The sequence below is a fragment of the Epinephelus lanceolatus genome, chromosome 23 (assembly GCF_041903045.1).
Source record: "Epinephelus lanceolatus isolate andai-2023 chromosome 23, ASM4190304v1, whole genome shotgun sequence".
NCBI classification, from domain to species: Eukaryota; Metazoa; Chordata; class Actinopteri; order Perciformes; family Serranidae; genus Epinephelus; species Epinephelus lanceolatus.
The window spans coordinates 13,623,371-13,646,882 of NC_135756.1; the positions used below are offsets into that span (position 1 = coordinate 13,623,371).

Genomic DNA, 23,512 nt, shown 5'->3' on the forward strand with positions numbered 1-23,512 from the left:
TTCACGTGTCTTCTCACTTCCTCCCACAGTGAGAAGACAGACAGGTTAGGTTGAATGGTGACTCAAAATTATCTCAAGGTGTGAATGTGAGCAAGAATGGTTGTTTATCTCCACCTCTATGTGTCTAGAGCCCCTTTTATACTGCCTGTTCATAGCGAAAATGTTGCGATGTTATTCTGCCTCGCTGTTGCGGCGGCGTAAAGAAGGGACTTCATAGCAGTTTTATAGCACAGTCTCTGTGTAAAAAATAAGCCTACGTGTATTCCGGCGACCTTGTTTAGGTGTACCCTGCCTTCGCCCAATGTCACCTGGGATCTGACCAAGCCCACCTCAATAAAATAAGCGGTAATGGATGGATGAATGTTTTGCATGGCAAAGACTTGAGACTGGGAAAAAAAGCTTCCACTGTTGTACTCAGAAGAGATGAAAAGATCTTTAGTCTTAGCAGTGTGTCCTTGTACTCAAAACAACTGAATTCAAAGCACCTGCAAAAAGGCAATAACTACAAACTGGTATAAATGGAACCTACCAGTCTTGGTAACAATGAATGAATGCAGAATGAGAAATATTTGGAAAGGAAAAACACAAAAAAGGAGTATTTCCTGAGGAATGTGAAGGATATTTAGCCCAGGAATGAAAGAAATGGATCATTTGCAACAGCAAATAAAATGTATTTATTTATCTCAGTCCAACTAAACTAAATTGACACCAAGAAGAGTAAGTCTAAAAAAGCCGGTTTCCAAAGCTGAACAGCAGACTATTTGTAAAATTCGAGTATGTGCAAATAGTAGGGAAACACTGTGTGCTCTCACACTGCAGACTCTGTCCTCACACTGTGCCATCAGTCCTAACACGCTGAGAAGAAGGGGAAAAAAAAAAAAACTGTCCAAGCTGCAGCTTCAAGTAATTCATTTTGAATATGCCAGCCTTGGAAAAAAACAAGAGGAGGAATCTGATTACTGACCATCTGCATGTAAACTTGGGTTTTACAGTAACCAGGTTATTGCAGCTCAGGTAAACACATTCTCAGATTTCCTGTCTTAACACAATTTCTCCCACTAACCTGGTTTCTTGTGAGCACGAAAAATGCAGTCAGTGTGCGTGTGTGTGTAAAATTAGTAAGTTCTGCTTACTATGCATATTACCATACTATCAAACAAACAGCTTGGAGGCAGGCAGTGCAGCACTACACCCCCAAATACACACCATTCTTTACTCCTTTACTGCGGTGCTGAGTTGTCATTAACACCTCATATTATTTCTGCCATTGGAGAACAAGAAAATATAAATAATGATGCTGTTTATCTGAGCTGAGACAGACAAGCAGCTGCCAACCAACGGCAGACAGAGGAACCTTCATTAGCATGTCAAACTTAAAGGAAAGAAAACACCAGCGAGGGGTACGGAGGGATTCAGAGTGTGAAGGGAAAGCTGGGAGCTCGGTTTGACTGCAGAGGGGGTCAGGGCAGGAAGGGAGGGGGGTGTCCAGACACCTCATTGGCCACCCACTGCTACACCAACTGCTGATGAATGCAGTGAGGGGAATAGGAGCATAAATACACACACACACCAAACAGACACATCCTCAGCGTTTTGTAGAGAAAGCAGTTTTTGGAAAACATGTCAGATGAATTGCCTCCCGAACCTCTCGCCTCATACACACACAAACACACACACACACACACACACACACTGAGGTGGTGTGATTACATCATTATGCTCCAGCTTTGCCACAGCGGCTTGGTGCAGACTTACTGGAATGGCACTGGCCATCACAGGCAGCCCACTCCTTGATTTATTAATCTAATTAAAAAAAGTTAGTGTGTGCCTTCCTTCCTTCTCTGAGTGTACTGGCGTGCTTTATGTGTGTATATTTACACACTGACTTATTTATTTCCGTTTCCTGGGCCATGTTCCACTTTGGGTCCGGAGAGAACCGAAATAAATGATACACGAGCTTTAAGAGGGTTCTACCTGCTATATATATATATTCACACACATGAAACCTTAATGGATGGAGCCTCTTAGCCCAGCCTAATTAGACATGCTTTATAGTGTAAGTGGTACTGCATGTGGGAGTTAGAGTATGGAGGTTTAGTTCTCATATGTGGTGCATTAAATGGGGAAAAATTGTGAGCACGCCACACGGTGAACACAGTGTCCTGATTAGCTGATGATGAGCCGATATGACTGCCAAACCTCTGCTCGTCAAGAATTTGACAGCCAGTTCCTTCCTGTCAAGTCAGATGGTGTGCTTCTCTACTACGCCACCACGCTGCAGAACTTAAAATGCAGTCCTGCTCCTGCTCCTAATTATGCTTCTTTTTCCTGCTTACACCACGGTTCAGTTTTGTAGCAGTTAATGCTGTTTTCTGCCGCTCACGTGTCTGAACCAGCTAAACAATCTCTGACAGGAACCATTTCTACTTTTAGCCAGAATGAGAATTTGATTATGGGTGCAACTTCCAGTGAAGTAGTGGTCTTAGAAATAAGATAATTAGTGCCATAGACCGCCCACAGTTAGTCACAGTGGCTAATCATGGTGGCTAATGGTCAACGGCAGTTTGTTTCTAAAATAATTAGCCATCAATTTAGTAAATACTGCTTTGATTTTTTGTTTTTTAAACAGACATTAAACTAGCATTTTCTAAAATGTCTTTACTAATCTCTGGTACCTGTTGTGCTGTCCATGTCTATAACGTCACTACTAACCAGATTAAGCTAAATTTGAGACGTCAACAACAGTGTGTTGAACATGCAGCCAGAACAAAGACCAACTGTTCCTGTAACCAACAGTAGGCCCAAGGTCGAAGTGAAAAATAAAACCAAAAGAGTTACTAGAGCGGGGAAGAATTAAATTTGAATTTGTGGAAGACACCTAAAACGCTAGCTTGACTCTACTAAATTTAACAATATGCTAATGTAGCAAGGCAAGCTAATCGCTAGAACACCTGGTTACAAAGGAAAACTGCCGATGCTTTGAGATGGCTGTCAGAGATGGCACAAGTATGATCACTTTATCCTGTTTTAAGCGTAACAGGTGGTGTGCTCCACGTTTTATTTCCCATTGTTCAAGGAAAGTAAATTAGCATACCATTAGGTAGCATAACCACCGGAAAACACTGGTTCTGGTTCAGCCCTGGAAGTCGTTTAAGGTATCAGGGGGATAGCAATAAGGTGGCTAGTGGCCGTTTCATCATGCCCAAGTTCCTAGGTCACTGGGTCTGCAAGGTGTCCCAGTTTTGACTCATCTACTTGCAGGTACTCACATGACGGAGGTAAAAAAATGTGAAGATTTATTTGAGATAACAAAAACGGTACGTAAAGTCCTTCTGAATTACATCTCACCCGCTCCGCTATCAACTTGATGTCCTATTCATATATCTTCTCACATATTATACTTTTTTTAGCACGGCATAACACGGTTGAAAACCAACCACCAAACCACGCAGACTTCATATCATCTTCCAAGCAGCACATTGGAAAGATCTCTTTATGTTGTGCTTCCTCCTGCGAGACAACCCTTAAATACCATAGTTAGCCAAGACAAATTTGTTTAACTGAATATGATGGAGTTCTGAAGTGTGATGCCTTCATTTTCACTGCTGGACTGATGTTTGCTGCAGCTTCAGATTTTGTATCTTTAATTTCCTTATGTGTTACTGCAGACTGATCACATAAGCTGGATTTTTCTATAGGTTGATTCTGTGGTGTGGAAACACACACTGGACTATATACAGGCTGTGGTTGGGGTTATGCAGTCAAAGGGCACTGACAGTACAGTGTTATGGATCGCCAATTTTAACAAGATGATTTACGATCTGCTGTGACCCATAGATTCACTCCAATTACTTCCAAGTCAAGTCCAGTCACACTTTAACAATAAATCTATGTCCATCCACTGACTGACAGGATTTTTCTTCTTTTGAAGAAGAAAAAAAAATATCATGTCTCATGTCCTGTGCAGTTGTATGACTTGGACCATGATTACAACAATTTACCAAAAAAAAGAAAAAAAAAATCTGTCTTCAAGTCAAGCTGACAGATCAACAAATCATCAACTACTGATGCCTCCCTTGTGCAAAAATCAATATGTGGGACTTTATCATGAAGAGTTTAACAATATACTGCATTTACTGGATACCTTTCTAACAAAGCACCAACTATGTTTACATGCACAAAATATTCTGGGTTTTGCCCTTATCCTGAAAAAGATAATATTCATACTTACATGGCTAATTAATCAATTTCCACTTCACATTTACAGGAAGCCATGCAAACTCTGATTAATGCTCATTAACATGTAATTTTTCACCTCAAAATAAGGAAAAGTGAACCAGCTGTTGATGTTGCAAGATTTTTCAATAGTCTTCCATTGGTGGCAGACTTGTTTGACCCTACAAGCACAGCCTCCGGCTTTCATTTCTCTGACCAACTTCTTGAAAAGGTCAGCGTTATGATATTTGCGCAGATCCAAAAACCTGTTAATATCCAAGTTCTTTTTTATTGTTTAAAAGTAGGAAAATGAAAATGCAAATACGTAGCAACTGAAGATAATCACTGTGAAAAACAGCAAATATCCAGCCTGTTCTTATTCCAAAGTCATCACATATCGCCGCTTTGCAGGTGCCTTTCACATATCTATATAATGAGGGCTTTTCTTTCGGCCATGCATCTCTACCCAAGCTTTGCAAACTGTTGGCTAGTTGGTTTGTGTACAAAGTATCCATGACAACAGAAAAGGCTAACCATAAACAGGGACGAGGCCCTGTGTTGCAAACTGTGGTTAAAACCCAAGTTGAGACGCATATTCTGAATGCATGTCCATATACATGTCCAAAGTATGCTCCAAAACCTGACTACACCTGGCATATCCCACATGTCTAAACGAGAAAATGCTACATTTGGAGAAAGGCCAAATTTGGAATATGCAAATGAAAAATGCTGTTTACATGGCCTGTATTGAATTCTGAGTATCGTCATATCAGGAATAGCAGTGGAACAGTAGTGTGCATGTAAACGTAGTGAGTGACGTCTTTAGCTGTTTCATGTCTCAGGCAGAGTCCTCTCAGAGTCGTAAACTGACAGCTTTAAATTCATGCACCTTTCTTCCCCCTGTGCTCCTGAGCATTTTATAATGTGCATGTCCACATTTGCAAGGTGCGTTTGATTTAGTATGCAGAGTGTGCCTCGTGCATTATCATTATTCTCTGTTGAGATTTACAGATCCAATTTGCTGTGCAGGCGTCTCGGACAAAGGTGAGCTGGCTTTGGGGTTATGAATTTATCAGGAGCACATCATCCATGTGTGCAGGTTTAAGTCCAGGTAAGTGCTTGTCTGCGGAGGCGTGGCGGGAGATTATTTGTGTAAATATGTGTATCACAACACATACATAACATTACAGAGAAAAGGCAGGCATGTGGAATCACACACACAGTAGATGACCACAGTAAAAGACACTAGTCTAAGTGCTATCAGTGTGAAAGAAAACCAAACAAAGACTTTACGTGCTGCAGGCAAGCACAGAGAGAAAATCTAGGCCCTCTGGGGTCAATTGAGCAAACTCTTATGTAAGTGCGGCATCACGGTGAAATTCTGAATGAATGTGAGCAGTCACATTAGCAAGGAAGTGCAGCTAGGACACTCTGCATTACAGAGGCAGACTCCTGTTTAATGTTGGCATAAAGACAACGGAATATCTGCGTGCAGAAGGGGTAAACCATGTCGAGCGTGAGTGCTCATTTTGTGTTGAAGGCAGAGCCAAAGCGATGATCCAAAAAAACAGCCAAACCACTGACTGCGTCTGATGCTGGCCAATTTCTCTCTGTCTTCATCTCTTTATTCCTCTGTTGTTTTTTTCTCTCCCTCATTCTGTAATTTGTTTATACACCATTATGGCTGCAGCTGTTTGTAAATCATATATAATTACATTGTGAATGCCCAGTGCGGAGTGAGGGAGCGATTAGGCTTAAAAACAAGAAAACAATGGAGGAGAGACAGAGATAGAGAGAGGGAAAGGGTGGAGAGCCTTACAACAGTTTTACAGGTTGGTTATGATCGTATTTGATTGTATTGTGGCGCACGGTGTGGGAGCAGAGACAAGGAGGGAACAAAAAGCCAATGAAAACAGTGAATCATGTGCCCTTTCGCTACGCATCCCAAGGCTGTGCTGAATTCTATTAAGCTGTTTACCAAAGCCATTAAACCACAGAAGGGTAAATAATCACAATATGACAGAGGCAGAGGCCAAGAGAGCGATGGTTGCTTATGAAAGCATTCTAATTTCCTGGCTTATAAGAATGAAGGAATTAAGAGTCAAAGTGGAGTGCATCTATGAAAAGGACACCTGCCGGGGAAACAATCGACTGGAGAGGATCCGGAAACATAAACCTGCTTATAATTGACTATAATTTGTGAAGAAGGAAGGCGACATCCAGAGGGATGAGACAGTCAAACTGAAGCTGACACACAAAAATGTTCTGCATCAACTTTCCTGTTTATCTTATGGTGGCCTTACACGACTTTTCACTGCCGCAGTCAAGTATTATAATGGCCAAATAAAACCATTTGAGTTTTCCTGCAGTTGGTGCACACTGCCATGATCCTGATTGTTTGGTGCAAAGTGGTCATAATACTTGAATTGTTGTCACTAGTCAGTCTTTTTTTCATATCGATGTCCTGCCAAAATCAAACATATTTAATATTATTGATTTTCTGTAACCACCTATCCTGTTGGGGGCCGCAGGGGAGCCACTGACACATAGACTAACACATTCACACCTACAGACAATTTCGAGTCACCAATTAACCTGCATGTCTTTGGACTGTGGGAGGAAGCTGGAGTACCTGGAGAAAACCCACGCTTATGGTGCGTTCGTTTTGTACTCGGAGGTTGGAAGTCTGAACGATGTCACCTCCGACTTGTTTTTGACAGTTTTTGCATTCTAGTTGACAACGGTGGACAAGTCGGAAAAAAAACATGGACGTTACCGTTCTACCGTTGGGCTAGCCATAGTCACTGATAAAAACTGAACAGTACTATGGGTATGGCTGACCTAATGTAAAACAAATAAGATAAAATTGCTCTAAACAGTACTTTAGCAGAGTGTTTACTCACTATGTATGTGACCGGCAGCCATCTTGAATTCGTAAGTCGTGGTTGATGAGGTTGCTCCGTGTTTCCGAGTTGGAAATCCGATCTCAGGGTGCGTTTTAGTTTCAACCTCCAACTGGGAACTGGGAATTTCCAACCTCCGAGTACAAAACGAACGCACCATGCGCTGCCAACATCATCCCTCATGTAACACTGAAAGCTCAGTGATCCGTCCCGTCTCAGTTTCATGACGTCATTTCAAATCAACATGTGTTATAATTTTTATGCCGATCACCCACTTCAATGCACCACGTTGTGTGGTGTGCAGCAGCAGCAGCTTTCACCAGAAAAACAGATATGATACTAAATGTTACAATGCTCACCACTGCACCGCCCTTGTTTAATATTGTCCAGTGTTTGTAGTCTTGACTCACACAAATAGTGAAGTTCAGGGACGGGAACATTCTCAATAACAAAAATCTGTGCCCGCTCCAGCACCAAACACGAATCAGCAAACCGGATGGACAGTAAACATGAAGGATAATCCAAAAAGTGCAAGAACGTGAACAAGTCTCCAATCTATTGCACTGTGGAAAAGAAGGAAACAGGCGGTGTTGCGATGGGAACAAGGCCCTGTATTTAACTCTGCGTGAGTCTGATCCACCAACCAGCACTTACTTCAGTACGAAATCTTATTCACATCACATTCCCATTCCTCCCACTAAAATAGAGCAGCTAGCCAATGGAGGCTGGGAGCAAGTTGAGGACAAAATCCAAAATGTAAAGTTTGTAGACAAGTGCAGTTTCTCTTCGTGGATTATATTGATGCTGAACTGACAAGAATACCGCAGACATATGTGGCCTTTTATCTTGTGTTTCTAGAGTTATGTGTTTTTGTGGCTAGGTAAGTAAAAGTAAGTAAGTAAAACTTTATTTATGTAGCACCTTTTTTAACGCAGGTCACAAAGTGCTTTACATTGACATTGGGACACAAAGAAAAGAGGGCCCCAAGACCATAAAAGACATTCAAGAACACATACAGACAACACACACATATACGAGCACAGCGAGCATGCAGTCATCATCCAGAGTACACACTTGAATTGATAAGATGTTATGAGTAAGCCATTCTTAAAAAAGTAGGTTTTTAGGTGTTTTTTGAACCAGTCAACAGACTCAGCTGATCTAATGGAAGTGGGGAGGTTGTTCCAAAGACTGGGTGCCAGGGCAGCAAAAGCACAGTCACCTTTGGTTTTTAGTTTGGCACGTGGTATGGCCAACAGGTTTTGGTTGGAAGACCTAAGTGACCGCTTGGTGGTATATGGGCTGAGTAACTCGGAGATATAGGTGGGAGCTAAACCGTGTAAGGCCTTATAGGTGATTAAAAGAATCTTGAAATGAATCCTGAGCTTCACTGGCAGCCAGTGCAGTGAGGCTAAAACAGGAGTGATGTGGGATCTATGGCCAGTCCTAGTTAATAGCCTCGCTGCTGCATTTTGTACAAGCTGGAGATGTGACAGGTCAGCTTAGCTAAGGCAGGTGAAAAGGGAGTTGCAATAATCAAGACGGGAAACAATGAAGGCATGAATGATATGTTCCAAGTCAGAGGCTGACAATAACGGTCTGATTTTTGCAATGTTTGAGTTGAAAAAAGGAGGATTGATTTATTGACATGTTGTTGAAGTTTCAATTTTGGGTCAAATATAACACCAAGATTCTTAGCGTTAGTTTTGACATAGGGGGCAAGTGGGCCAATATGCTGAAAGATGCCTTGAGCAGTATTTTCAGGGCCAAAAATGAAAATCTCAGTTTTATCAGAATTTAGCTGAAGAAAGTTAACAGACATCCAGTCCTTTATCGCAGCTAAACAGTTGTGGAGAGTGTTGAGGTTGCTAAGATCATCTGGCTTTACTGAAAAATATAGCTGAGTATCATCGGCATAACAATGATAGGATATACAACCAAAACGACTAATTATCTGGCCCAAGGGAAGCATATACAATGAGAAAAGAATGGGACCAAGGACTGAGCCCTGGGGCACCCCATATAACAGCGGAGTGGGCGAGGACACATAGTTACCAATGGAGACAGAAAAAAACATCTATTTGACAAATATGACCTGAACCATTGTAGGGCTTTCCCTGAGATACCAACATATGTATTCAGTCGGCTGATGAGGATGGAGTGATCAATGGTGTCAAAAGCAGCGCTCAAGTCCAGTAAGACCAAGATGGAGAGTTCCCCTTTATCAGCCTGCATAAGGATGTCATTCATGACTCGTAACAGAGCAGTTTCAGTACTGTGGTTTTGACGAAAACCAGATTGAAATTTATCAAAGATATTATTTCCTTCAACAACTTGAAGAAGCTGCTCAGCAACCAGTTGAGGAACTTTTAAAATGTCCAATTTCTTTAAGGAAGTTTGGCATATTTTCTCCCCAACAGGAGCAGGATGGTAAAAAATGTGAAAAGGAATCCAGTTCTAGTCTTGAAAATAGTGACCCTGCAAGATCCCCAGTCTTTGCAAACTCTTTTCGCGAAAAAACTGACATTGTCTTTAGATGTGAGAGAGTGTCAGATTTTAGTCTCTTAAAAGTCTATTCAAAGTCTCCCAGTGAAAAGCAGGCATTAGAAATACTGCAGAGCTTTTGCTGTGCGCCCCAGCTGACTGGTCAAAGACTCTGTGGACACATGGGTGGTGCATCATCCACCATCACAGCCGCTTGAACAGAGCCTTGTGCTTTAGCTCACCTGTTAGTTTTAAGTGTTAAATATGCATGAGGTTTGGACGGGCTTTATCCTCTGGGGTAGAGGAATGGCTGCGTTTCAGGACATGCAAGCAACACTTCAAAGGTAAAAAGGCTGCACTGGCGAACAACAAAACAGGCTCTGTACAGTATGTACTGGCTTGGGAGGCCTGTATTTGTGTGTGTAAGCAAACACGCACAGCTGTTATGAGTCTAATGCTCCTTGTGGTTGGTCAACAATGAGCCGGCGCTCACCCAGGGATGTTTGTACGCTTCCTGAAGACACAGTGTGACAAAGTGGGAGCTAAGGCAAGAGAAAGGCCATTTACTCCCCTTCCTGAGTGATGTTTAAAGTGGTGTCAGCATCTGCCGAGCGTTGAGGGAGGCCACTATAAAAAACAAATGATCCCCCTGCTTGACTAATGCTGCTCCAGTCCCACTGGAGAGTGATATGGATTATATCTCATGCGATACCCCCCCACCACCACCAATTACCCTGTTCCATTCTACCCTTCCCGGCAGTCTGGAGCCTTTTACAGCAAATTACTGTTTCTGTAATTGGAAAAACCATCACTGAAAATCTAAACAGAGACAGCATCTGTGGCTCTCTTTTTGCATCAGTCTCTCCTGCTCTCCTCTCTGCCACCACCTGTCGAGCCTCATTGACTACAGCTAATGCCCTGTTTTGATTGTGAGGAGTCCAAATATATTCATAAGATGGCCCTGTGCAACATTTGGGGAAGAGGACCGGGGAGTGCGAGCCTGGCCAATTTTGAAGAGAACCCCATTTGGACCTGTAAGTGGCTCACCACTGCGAGAAGTGTCATTCAGCCGTTCAGCTTTAGGTAATAGACCCAGAAGTTGACATTAGTGCGAATCATGCTCGCTGGGGTAGTGAAGAATACGGATGAAGACGGGGGGAAAATCAAAAGCGCCCTGCCTCAAACTGACAGGTGAGCTGACCTTTTTAGAAGCTAAGTTGCGTATCTGATTTAATAATGAATGCCTTGGGAGGGCGGAGAACATGTGGGCAGGGTCTGACCTCTAAATATTGCATCTGCTGCAATGGCAGAAAGCGGGGAAAGTGAAACAGCCGCTGCATCTACTGCTACTTTCATTCACCTGCTTTGTTACATTGTTCACTGTAGGTATATGAACGCCACTGCAACAAGGCCATACACCCTTCAGCTGAATAAAACATGATGCATAAAAGACAGACAGACAAAGATACATGCGCCACAATCTGGTTAAATGCTTCACAGAAAAAAGTACTTTTCTTTTTGCAGCTTGTTATGGTATCGTGGGCTCTAATTACTTAAACGGCAACACATTTAATTCAGGCTGAATCTAAAATTTAAACTAATATGGTGTTACAGACAAGCAGTTTTAAATTTAAAATGATTGCTTGTACATCGAGAGAGGAGGATAACAATTAAAGCCATTCTTCTCTAATTTGATGGGGCTGTTAAACTATTCAACATAATCATCAATACAATTGTCACATTTAGCACACTGTTGAGTTTCTTTTGTCTATTTCACAAAATCTGAGTTCATTTTTTTGTTTTATTTCACAATTAGCTCCTTTACTTCATTGTTTTAATTAGACTGTTCAACAAAGACCTTGCATGATTAAGAAAAAAAATTACTTTCTCCAATGCTTTTGAAAAAAAAGAAAAAAAGTCGTTTCATAACGCTCTGGTGTAGGAGTTAATTATCTCAACCCCTGACTGACTTGCCACAGGAAGATATTTCATCCAGAATGGGAAAAAAAAAGCAAACACTGCAGGCAGCGCTGCCTACCATTCAAAATGTGCACCCATGTTTTTTTTATTATGCTCTGTTGTATAAAGTAATCATCACTTGGCTGCTTTGACATGACATCCAATTAGCGGGCCACTCACCCTGATCAATATGAAATGCTACAGTAATTCTCATGTCCTCTTATTGAAATCGACACTGTGAATACCAGTGTTACTGTGGCAACTTGCCTCCGCTTGATACAGAGTTGGACCTGGAAAAAAAGACGCTGTGAGATCACTGTGGGGAGGACACACTGGCCGAAGATGTCGTTGTGTGGGAAAGCATATATTCAAGAGGAAACCTACACAAAGATGGGACAAGAAAATAAGCCAATGTGAAAATTCTCACTTGGCAAAATAAGATTGAAACATAACATTTCAAAGTAATGGAATTCGATTTCAAAAGACGGAGAGGGGCCTGGTTTGAAGTGCAGCCAGAGAGAGAACAGCTCCCTGCCCGCCTTGCTCCAGCAGTAGCTGGGTCCAGCATCATTAGGTGATGAACAGCTGCTGTGTGTAAAAGGTAGAAGTGTGAATAATGTGGACGGAGTGGCACCTGGTTGGGGGGAACGACTCTACTCATTATGGGTCTGTATGGGTGCCAGGAAACAAGCAGCAGACAGGATGTACCGCCAACTGTGCTGCAGCTGAGGCTTGAGGTGGGCAGAAAATGTGTGTTGGTCGGGCGGGGCTCGGGCCTTGCAAATCCAGTCCCACAGAGTTGACAACTGAGCCAGGTCCAAATCAGGAGGAGGTGGCTAGCTAGACAAAGACAACCCTGTAGGAATGTTGCCTAGTAATAAAAAACAGCCCATGCATGCTAGAGTATAGCAACCATAGACAGTATAAAAATAAAGGAAGTAGACACCCTGACGTCACACACTGGTTTGTGGATGTCCATTTTAAGGCCTTGAGTTTGGAATTTTGACCGCTGCCATCTTGGATTTTCACTGCCAGAAATGACCATGTTTGGACAGGAGGTTGTTTTGTTTCCCTAGGATGGCAAAGGCATGGATCAAGCAGACCAGAGCTAACCGTAATGGTAGCTGCTAGCCTGGTTATAATGGTGCCTTACAGTCCATGGTTAACTGTCTGTCCATCCATCCATCCATTTTTATCTGCTTATAAGGGGCTGGGTCGCGGGGGCAGCAGGCCAAAGAAAGGACCCCAGACATCCATCTCACCAGCTAAGCTCTCCAGCTCCTCCCGGGGGACCCCGAGGTGTTCCGAGGCAAGATGAGACATGTAATCCCTCCAGCGTGTTCTGGGTCTGCCCAAGGGCCTCCTACCAGTGAGACATGCCCAGAACAGAACTCTAACGGGAGGCGCCCAGAAGGCATTCCTGATCAGATTCCCGAACCACCTCAACTGACCCCTTTTGACGCGAAGGAGCAGCAGCTCTACTCCGAGCTCCCTCCAGATGTCCGAGCTTCTTACCCTATCCCTAAGGCAGAGCCCAGCCACCCCATGGACAAAACTCATTTTGGCAGCTTGTATCCACGTCCTCAGTTTTCGGTCACTACCCAGAGCTCATGACCATTGGTGAGGGATGGGATGTAGATGGACCAGTAAATCGAAAGCCTCACCTTCCAGCTCAGCTCCCTCTTCACCACGACGGTGCAGCGCAGCCCCCACATCACTGCAGAAGCTGCACCAAACCGCCGATCCATCTCAAGCTCTGTTCTACCCCGACTCGTGAACAAATCCCTGAGATACTGCATTACCTGCACCGACGATCCACTTCATCCTTGTAGCTCTATTTGGAATGTCCTTAAACTGGTATGCAAGATGGAACTGGGGCACAGGGAAACTAAAACTTCTGTGCTTTATGTCCCTGATTAACTTAAATTGAAAAGTGGCATCCAGTACTCGGGTTGCAGCTATTATGACGACGCACCCATGAAGAATTCGGGGCTATATTTAGCAAGTTTTTTAATTTTGTGGACTCTCCAGCACAGTGGCAAAGCAACAACAGTGTACAGCATAGAGTCACTTACTCCCCCTGTGCCTGGAGTGGCCTCTGTCTTTTAGTGTCCAAGGTCACACAGATCTACGCAGGTCCCCCTCTGACAGTAATTACATATAGCCTCCGGAGAGAGCAACACACACACACACACACACACACATATACACACACATATAAGGAAAATAGGAGAAAGGAGAGAAAGCAGCACGAGGAAGAGAATGTGTGCAGTGAGGAAAGTGAGACAATGAGAGATAAATGCATACAGCAATAGATAAAGACCCTTAAAATAAACTGAGGATTAAAGAGTGCAATCCCTCAAGCTTCTCAGTGACTTGGAAAAACCATTCCTAACGTGAAATTAATCACTTATCGAGCTTGTGTTAAGATATCCATATACGAAAAAAAGGAAAAAAGCGGCACTTAAGAGTAATTAAATGTGAATAATTAAAATGGGAAAAGGGGTAAAAGACAGAGCGCTTAGGAACCCCGGAGAATATACCACATTACAAACTGCATTTTCCTCCGCAAAATATGAGAATCACTTAGAAGATAACAGCATAAAGATTAGAAACACATTATTTCATGGGCCTATGTATGCTCATTTAAGTGCAACAAACAGCTGTGTAGACCTCAATCACCACTGCCCTCAGCAGACCACAATAACTGAATAAATACATCCCGACCTAGTAGATAGCCAAACTCCCACAGGGTTAATGGTTCGGATACGGCATTTACATAATAATGGCCGTAACCCTACTGTTTTTATAATGTTTTTTTCTCTTCGTTTTTCGCCTTTTGTCTTCTTTATTGCTCTGTAACAGATGTACTGTCCACTTACTGTATGCTATTTACAACATCTGGTATCTTGCTCTAGTGGACTGCTATTATCTGCTGCCATCTGCTTCAAACTGTATATGCTTCTATCAATTTTAAGGTCATCTTACATCATTATTTTTCTGCTTTTTTCTCCCTTTTCAACACAACACCTGACAAGAGCTGGGTCAGTTTCCAGCATTTGTCATTATAACATGATCTGGCAAATGTAAAGGTAGCTTGCATCAACAACCTGTGCTGACGGTGTCATTGTGCTAAACCCAACTTGTATTGCATTGGTAACAACAATATGACAATGTGATTTACATAATAGTATAATAGCTTGTTTAGGAACCACTAGTGTCTGAGAGGCCGTGCCCAATTTACGGTCGAGCTGAGACCGGTGTGGCAACATGAAGGCGATCAAATGTCAGTGCAAGTGGGAGGGGCAAGAGAGGTGCATGTTTTGTTTGTTTACTACAAGGTTCATGTGTTTTTTGGGGTGACGAGAGACATGGTAGAATTTGTCAAGGAACTAAAGCTGCACCAATATGGCAACAATATGGATATGAAGCTGACGAAAGAGGTGCCAAAACTGTCTCCAAGTGACACAGAGCGCTGTTTGAAGCTGAACTTTTGTCAGACACCACTAAGTGGAGAGATGTCAAAGTGAGGGGGCTGCCCATGGACAGGCACCCTGAGCGGTTGGGGGGGGTTCGGTGCCTTGCTCAAGGGCACATTGGCAGTGCCCAGGAGGTGAACTGGCACCTCCCCAGCTACCAGTCCATGCTCCATTTTTGGTCCGGACAGGACACTCGAACAGCCCAAGTCCCTATGGACTGAGCTACTGCCGCCCCCGAATATAACCGAACCTGAAAGCGTTGCACTGGATGAGGAACAGGTGATTCATGAAGTTGAAATGAGGGATCATCTATTTGATACTTTTCTATTTCACAACATAAACCTAAATGAGGTGGCAGCTGGCTGGAGGGATATCGCCAGGGAACTCAGAGTTTCTAGTGAGGTAGATGACCATCGATAGTAACAAGCTAGAATACTTGCTATCGGTGATATTGTATGTCAGCGTCACAAAATAAAATGTGGGTTTTCTGTTTATAAAGTAACCTTACGAACGTAGGAAAATAGCAAGTACCCTAAGTAGTAGTTACGTCTCCAGTGGAGGCCGATGGAGTTGCTGGCCTGCGCATAACATTTTCTAGCATCCACGTTAACTTCCACAGTATGCAGCCCACCGAATATGCACAGTTGTATTTTTCCCGCTGTCACCACCCATGAGTTCTCAGTCGCCTAACAGACTTTACATTGTGATGACGTTGCTGTTCTCTGCTTGAGGAAAGTTTTACAAATAAAAAACGACCTTGGCTCAACAATTCATGATAGAAAGTGTCATAACCGATTTTGTTTGCAGTTTGAGGTGTCCTGTCAATAGTTTCACAGACGTCTCTTTTACAATAGTGATCTATGGGGAACATGCTTTCTGGGCTGCAATATCATGAACGGCCACTGGGAAAAATTTGCTGCAAGGCTAAGCTGCTTGCCTGGGGGCCTGGGTTCAGTGTTTTGCTTAATATCAAATCAGTTTAAAAATCTGTACATTGGTCCAACACAGTGTTGGGCTCGTTTCTCTTGTGGGGGGGGTAATGGTAATGTCCCTGTAGGGTAAAAAGTTAAAAAAAAAAAAAAAAAAAAAAAAAAGGGAAAAGTAATATTTTTACTGTAATGCATTACTTGTAAGACATTACTACCCAACACTGGCCTAACCCTACCCTGACCCAATTTACCATATCCCATTTTCACTGGGGTAAACATTTTATTTATTTCTCTTCATATTATAAAACATTTGTTTCTGCCTCCTGCTCCTTATTGTTAGTATTATCCTGCTACCTGGAATATTTCACTGCTTTCTGTTCTCGTTTTGCTGCTGACACTTTAATTTTCCACAACGAATCAATAAAGTTCATCTTATCTTATTGAAGCGACGGTTTAAAACAAAGGAGAGCTTAACAGCGGGAAGAAAAATGACTTTCTCTGGCAGTCCCAGCTGTATTTTAATCATTTTTGTTTCTATAAATACAGCCACCTTTCATGATTAGTTTTACACCCACAATGAAAGCTGTGGATTATTGAAGTTAAGTAAATGGACTCACACGTACCATCAATATAGTTTTATATTCTCATTTGAGTTGCTTTCAATGAGGCTTGTTTGACAAGACCAGGGGGAGAGCCAGTTAGGCTTGCACTCCATGTCATAAGTGTGTTATACCTCAAGGATGGTCAAGGAGTACTCAATTAAAGTGTTAGCTCCATCTGGCAAATGGAGTGCTGGTGGTGGTAGCCAAAAACAATTTGGACTTGGTCGATAAATTTGAAACAGGAGAGGTGAAAACAGGTAGGTGTTGTAGTGGTGAACAATCAAAGTTGTAGCATAATGTGAGTCTTGAGAGGGCGATTTTTGATCAGATGCATCACTTTGGTTGTACTTGAGCGCTAATACACACACACACACACACACACAAACATACACACAAGGATGCCAAGAGATCATTCGACCTCTCGAGCTGCATGAATGCTACAATATTTCAACAATATCAGAGTTTTGAGTGCCACAGAGGTCACACAGTGCCACTGTATTACCATATGTTTAACCGCAGTGTTCTGCTGAGTATTGCATCTTTTGCTGAGTATAATTTTAGTGAAGTGTGAGCATTTGTTTTTGTCCTGAATCAATTACTTGACAGCCACGATTTGTTAGAGGTTAATTGGCATGGTCAAAGTGCAGCACACTAGGGACAAAAGCAGTCATAACACACAGATAAAATTCTATGTCACATTTTGGAGCATGAACTGTGGCACGCATTATAACTGCTCTATCATTCATGTGAAGTGTTGTGTTGTCATCATTTGCAATCACAAGTGCATTTATGAAATTCAGACGCTGCTTCCAAGCTTATCTGGGTACATAAATTCCTTCGTGTCAGAAATTGAGGGAAAGGGAGGGAGGGTGGGGGGGTGTTACATGTAATGATATTGCAAAGCACTCAGCTTATATGATTTTACAGGCCCTAACACTTTGATGTGCTCTTCAAGGGGCTGGTATGACTTAATGTAGCTTTGAGGAAGCGTCAGCGAAAACGAAAGAGACCGAGGGAGTAAAAAGAGACGGAGGGAGGTGGGGAGGGGGCAAACAACGTGATACAGAGGGAGATGAGGAGAAGGAGGCAGGGGTGAGGACTGGTCAGGTTTTGCCTCCCTGCTGAGAGTAACATTTTTTTTTAACTAGCACGTAAGCTTCTTGGTGGAAGAACACGGGCCAATTAAAGGGAAAAATAAATAAATAAAAGGCCCCAGCATTGCTGGATCATCTAAAATCAAGCCTTTATATAAGAAAAGATTAAATAACTCACAGCTCTCCTGTCAAAATACACTGAGAACAGCAATATAAAAAATGCAGTTTGTGTACAATTTCTTTAAATGCAACACTTAGGTCGCTCCTGTGAGAAAGTTGTAAATGCTTTGCATCTTGCCGTTTCCCCAGGAATCTTATAGAAATGAAGAATATATGAGAAACATGGCCAAAAAAAAAAAAAAATCAATAAAACTCTCTTTCATGTGTAGCTCAGGCACTGTAGGTTTCCCAAAAGCCCCTAAACTCCAACTGCCTTAAATATTCTATAACACATTCACCTTTTCATTTTCCCTGATCACAGTAAGTGATACTGAAGGCATTAAAGGGATATTTTTGCCGCCTTCTGTGTAGATGGTTCTCCTACTTGCAGAGCCATGCCGGCAGTGTCTGTCTTTCACAATAAAAGCCCACCTTCTGTTTCTCAGAGCATGTTGCTAAGAGGCAACTCAACAAAACAGCTTACAATAGCTTTAGGTGCCAAAAATACTCAATCAATGGTCACCTGCCCTCCCGACCCTGCTGGTGTTGGTTGTCAGTTCAGTTCAGACTTTATTGGTCCCGAAAGGGCAATTCATTTGCAGCTTTACCCGCTCCATACCATACACACAACATCAACAAAGACTCACAGGTGAGGCAGCTACATGTCAGGGACACACAGGTCTACATAGGCTACATGGATCGATACCAGGTAACACTAAGCAAATAAAATATACCGCCTGTTACAGTTTATATCAGTGGTTCCAAATTGGGCCACCCACAGGGTCCAGATTTCTCTTTAGTCATTAGTTGAAGATCCACACAGTTTAATACATTCAGCAGTACTCTACTACTCGTGTTTGACCATGTCATCAAGCTAGTTTGCTGTCTCTGTCAAGCAGCTGTCCATTAGTCACTCAATCTACAGCAGGAAACGGCACAGAAATTCACTGTACTTAAAAACAAAGTGTGTTTTTTTTTTTACAAACTTGACATGTTTGCAAGTCATGTAAGCATGTTTGTCCATACCTTCTTGTACAGCAGCCACAGCCTCGGCTTCTCTCTGCTGCATTACTTCGGCCGTATACTTTGGCTTGAATAGATACAGCTGAATATCGTCAGCCAAAATATACTATAAAATGTATCCCTGTCCATAAAATCTCTAGCACTCTTTTTTTTAGGATGCCATTTTCACTGTTGGAAACGAAGCTAGTTTGCAATACATGCATAGAGAACAAGGACGTTGTGTTTTTGAGCGGCATCCCGAACATGCTCCCTGCCTACCCAGAGGCAAAATCCAACCTTTAGGTCTTCCTCCTTCCAACTACGTCAATGTAACATCAAATTATGGCAGTGGATGTTGGAGGGACGACAGATTTTGCAGCTGCAAACTGCTTTCTCTGTCAATATAGCACACAATGAGGAATTTATTGCTCCAATCGACTACATTCAACATCAACTCTGATGGGATATCCACAAAAAGGTGGCAGAATTTGGCCTTAGGTTAACATGTGCCATGTACTGCTCATTTCAGCCTCTTCCCAGTGACACAGGGCCTTGATCAGGGATAAAACCTTGCACATCTCTCCTGACTTGCAGGGGAGTGAAGCCAAAGTAGCCCGAGGAGGTGTAAAGGCTTTAGATTTGAATCCACAGCTCCGGGCAAGAAGATGAATAACAGATTGTTTGTGCATACTTACCTGGAGCAAAGAAAGGTATGAGGGAGGGGTTTCAAAAGAACAACTGAGGGCCAAATGCTTCCCGCACTCATATATGATTGGATTATTATGGTGTGAGTGATGATTAGGCTTAGATTGGCAGTAAATGAAGGCAAATTAATTAATTACGGCAGTGAGGCAAAGTGAGAGGTGGCCAAAGTCAATTTCATGGCCTCTGACAGTCGACTGCCAGTGGAGCCAGATGTGGGGGGGCCGGCTGTGAGAGGAAGACCTCCGCATCCTGTACCGCTCCCACACACAAACTGGCAGACGATGAAGGGATAGTGATTGGCATGCAGGCTTCAGATCTGCTCCAGCTAGTTTGTGAGCGCAGGTTTTGGTGTAATTGTCACAATGATTATGTCGCAAAATCCAAGGTGTCAAGGACAAGTTGGTTCAAATCCCAAAACTCCTTCAAGGATTGTAATGATGATTCAGAGAGGGCTGAGACACATGTTGTTTGGCCACGTTTCCCCCAAACACTGCTCTGAAAATCTCTTAAAAGAAAATTCAATTCTTTCATTATGTGGCTCTTAAAATATTGACTGCGATGGCAATAATAGCTCTGCTCAGTGAATAGCAGCCTGAGCACGAGCTCTGTCTGCACTTAGTTACTGTTGCTACCTCGGACAGCTTACTAACAACAAACTGCAGTGTGTATTTGCTTGTAATTCAACACTGTACATATGTATACATTCGCACACACCTTGATTTTGATATTGCAGAGGATGGCCCATTAAGTATACTACCTAAAAGACGGGCCATTACCCGGAACAAAACAGAATAGAGGTAGGTATTATGTCATGTGCGCACACACACTCACACATATACAGATGCAAACAGAGCTTGTCAGAGGGAGCATTCATGCGGGAATACTAGGGATTGTTAGTTTTCCCATCTCCGAACTTTTCTCTCCTTTCCTCCCCCTGTCAGCGGTGACAAGAAGGGATGGTGTGATTTATTCCTGTCATTCAGTAGTAATAACAAGTAGGACGTCCTTTGTTTTGTCTCCGCTGGTGGGAGGGATGCTGCGGCAAGGGATGAGGTGAATGTCAGAGTGGTAGAGATAATTGTCATTCATAAAGTCAGTGTGCTGTTAAAAGGAAATAAAAAGTAAGAGAGAGCCCTTGCCTGCACCTCGAGATCGTGGGTATTTGTGTAGGATTGTACGGGGTGATGAAACAGTCATTGTAGAGTGGAGTAATACAACATGTTCACACAGAAACTTCAACTTTCACTAGTTGGCATTTGATCTACCCGTGGATTCTGTGTCAAATACATACAGTATTTGAGCCCGTCGTTCTTGCATGCACACAAACACTTCAATCTCGTCCTACCTGTCTCGACGTCCTGGGCGTAGAAGTGCAGGGTGTCGCAGATTTCGGTCACGTACACTGGTCTGTAGTTGGCCACTCGCTCCTTCTCCTCTGTTTGATGCACGACTTCCTCGACTGGCTTCTCCTCGTAATTGGCCCAGATCTACAACAAACACACAGGAGACACAGACAGGTCAGCGACCGCAACAAAAACCTGACCTTTGCAACACAAGCATGGTGCTCGAGCATTTTATATTATTCTATGTGTAATATGAGAGGGGAAAACCACATCAATAAGGACAGTAGATTGTGTGTCACAGAACATGACTCAAACTAATGATGGGAAGATGAGAATGCCCTTGATATGTCCCGTCACTAAATGTTTTGAATATCTTTTTCCACCCACTTGAGACATAACAGTGATTCACACATTTTCCACTAATGACTGATTTGGTCACACATTTGTGAGAGCAGCAGAATAATACAAGATACCAGTCATGGCTACATATTACTATAGCATCGTCAAGCCAATATATTTGCTGTCATTATCTCCAGCCAAACTCAAACCCACGATGCCGTCAGCATGTGGCACAGTCTATTGTTTCTACCACAGCTTTCTGAACCACCGTGACACTGCAAAGATTCTCAGCAGATAAATGCAAAGCTCTTGTGCGACAGTCTCATCAACAGACATATAACTAATGATAGAGAAGTAATAAATCAGTCCACTGATTTAACATTCCCCACAGATGATTTCAAAGTAATCATAGCCGTCATAAACAACTCTATAAATTAACAGAACCTGAATAATTCTCATGGTAAAAGAAGCCAAATGATCAGCTTACATCCAAGACGAAAATGGATTTTAAGACACGGCAGAAACTGAAAAGATGGCTGCATGTAGAGCCAAAACAATGGATTCATGGATTACTTGATTGATAGATATGTAACTGGTAATTATTTTGACTATCAAAGAACAGCTGGAGGTATTTTCAAGCAGTAATACCAAAGATTTGCTGGTTCAAGCTTCACAATGTAATGATTTGATGCTGTTATTTGTCATATATCCTCCTGAGACCCGCACTTCTGTTTGGTATGCATTTTTAATATCTCCCAGCTATTTAGGATCAGTAGGACCTGATAAGTTTAAAAAAAATAAACATTGTCAACAATAATAAAGTCCCAATGTCTTCACACAAGTACTCCCTCATTAACAGTTTCTTATCTTGTTACTGTTGTTAAAGTTGGTCAAATTTGTTGCCATAACAAACTATAAACATTATTAATCCTAGATAAACAAGTTTCAACCATAAACTGTGATCAGGTTTAGGACCTTGTCCACTTGTGTCGGGATCAGCTGCAGACTGACTTGGCAGAGATGGCTGCCATCTTGTTTTCACATGGATTAGTGTATTGTGCAAATGATCTTTCTGCATGTTCACCAATGGAAACCATGTTACGGCTTTTAGGAAGCTCCACCAGGGCCACCAGATGGGACAAAAAAGTGTCCATGAACAAGGTTAACAGATCTAAGATAAGTGGAATGAAGTGCACCCAAAGTAAACCCAAAATGTGATGTTCTCATATGAGGACACAGGGTCTCACAAGGACATCATAGCAAACTGAATTTCTTTGGGCTTTGGATCATTGATTGGACAAAACAAGCAACATGAAGACATCACATGGAGCTTGTAGATTTTATAGACGAACTGATTAGCTGATTATCGGAGAGAATAATCCATAGATAAATCAACATTAAATTATAAGCTTTAGTTGCTGCCCTAAATTTACAGTTTCTGTCAAAGATAAAGTGAAACTATAAAAAACCAGCTTTGGCTCATAACTGAAAATATGTTCCTGTTAAAATGTGACAATCAGAACATTGTAGAAGTAGAAAATTATGGAGCAAGACATTCAGAAATAACACAGGAAAGCATTCAACATGCCCCCCACTTGTTTAAATGATTTCCAGTGATTGAGGGTAGTTGGCGATGCTGTGCTTTTTTTGGCATGAACCAGACACACCGGACTCAACTCAACGCTTAGCTGCACTTGTCCTTCATTGAACCAAGATATCAGCCGATTTTCAGCTTGATCGGTCATGACTAGTGAACGGCAGATCAGTCTCAGGTGTAGCCGATTTTATGCCGATCAAATTCACATGCACACACCGCACAATGGTTCATGTTACACGCACAGCAGCACAGACAGTAACTGACTATTGTCCCAGCTGCTGCAACCCATTTTCATTCCCAGGTCATCAAACACCAAAGCTATGTCAAGTCCCCTTCTAAGGGGCTTTGCAGATCCTCCTAGCAACTTTATTTCTAAATTCCAACAAAATTAGGCACTTTTTCAGACCATCAAGGACTGTAATTCTTTCCAATGCATGCTGCTCAGAAAAATCAAAGATCGGCACAGGGCCTCTGCTCTCCTCTTGCGCCATGTGCAGAGTGTGCGGCAGGCACGAGGGCGCTGTTCATGCAGAAGTGGGAGCCAATATAAACTGAACACACACCTTTCCATTCTTGTCAACAGATACTGATTCATAAATAGTCTTGTATAAATAAATAAATAGTTTTAGATTTTAAAAAAGGCTGACTCTCTGAGGTAGGTCTGCATGCACAGTATAGAATATTTCTCGGATTCTTCTCTGA

The 23,512-nt window shown here is 42.4% G+C and overlaps 1 protein-coding gene across 1 annotated transcript in view; it reads right to left on the minus strand.

Moving 5' to 3' along the window:
- snd1 (staphylococcal nuclease and tudor domain containing 1) overlaps positions 1-23,512 on the minus strand; it is a 272,528-nt gene that overhangs the window by 40,999 nt on the left and 208,017 nt on the right. Inside the window, exon 18 of the mRNA XM_033614910.2 lies at positions 20,877-21,018. Within this exon, the coding sequence (XP_033470801.1) occupies positions 20,877-21,018 (142 nt within the window). The remainder of the gene's footprint in view (positions 1-20,876; positions 21,019-23,512) is intronic.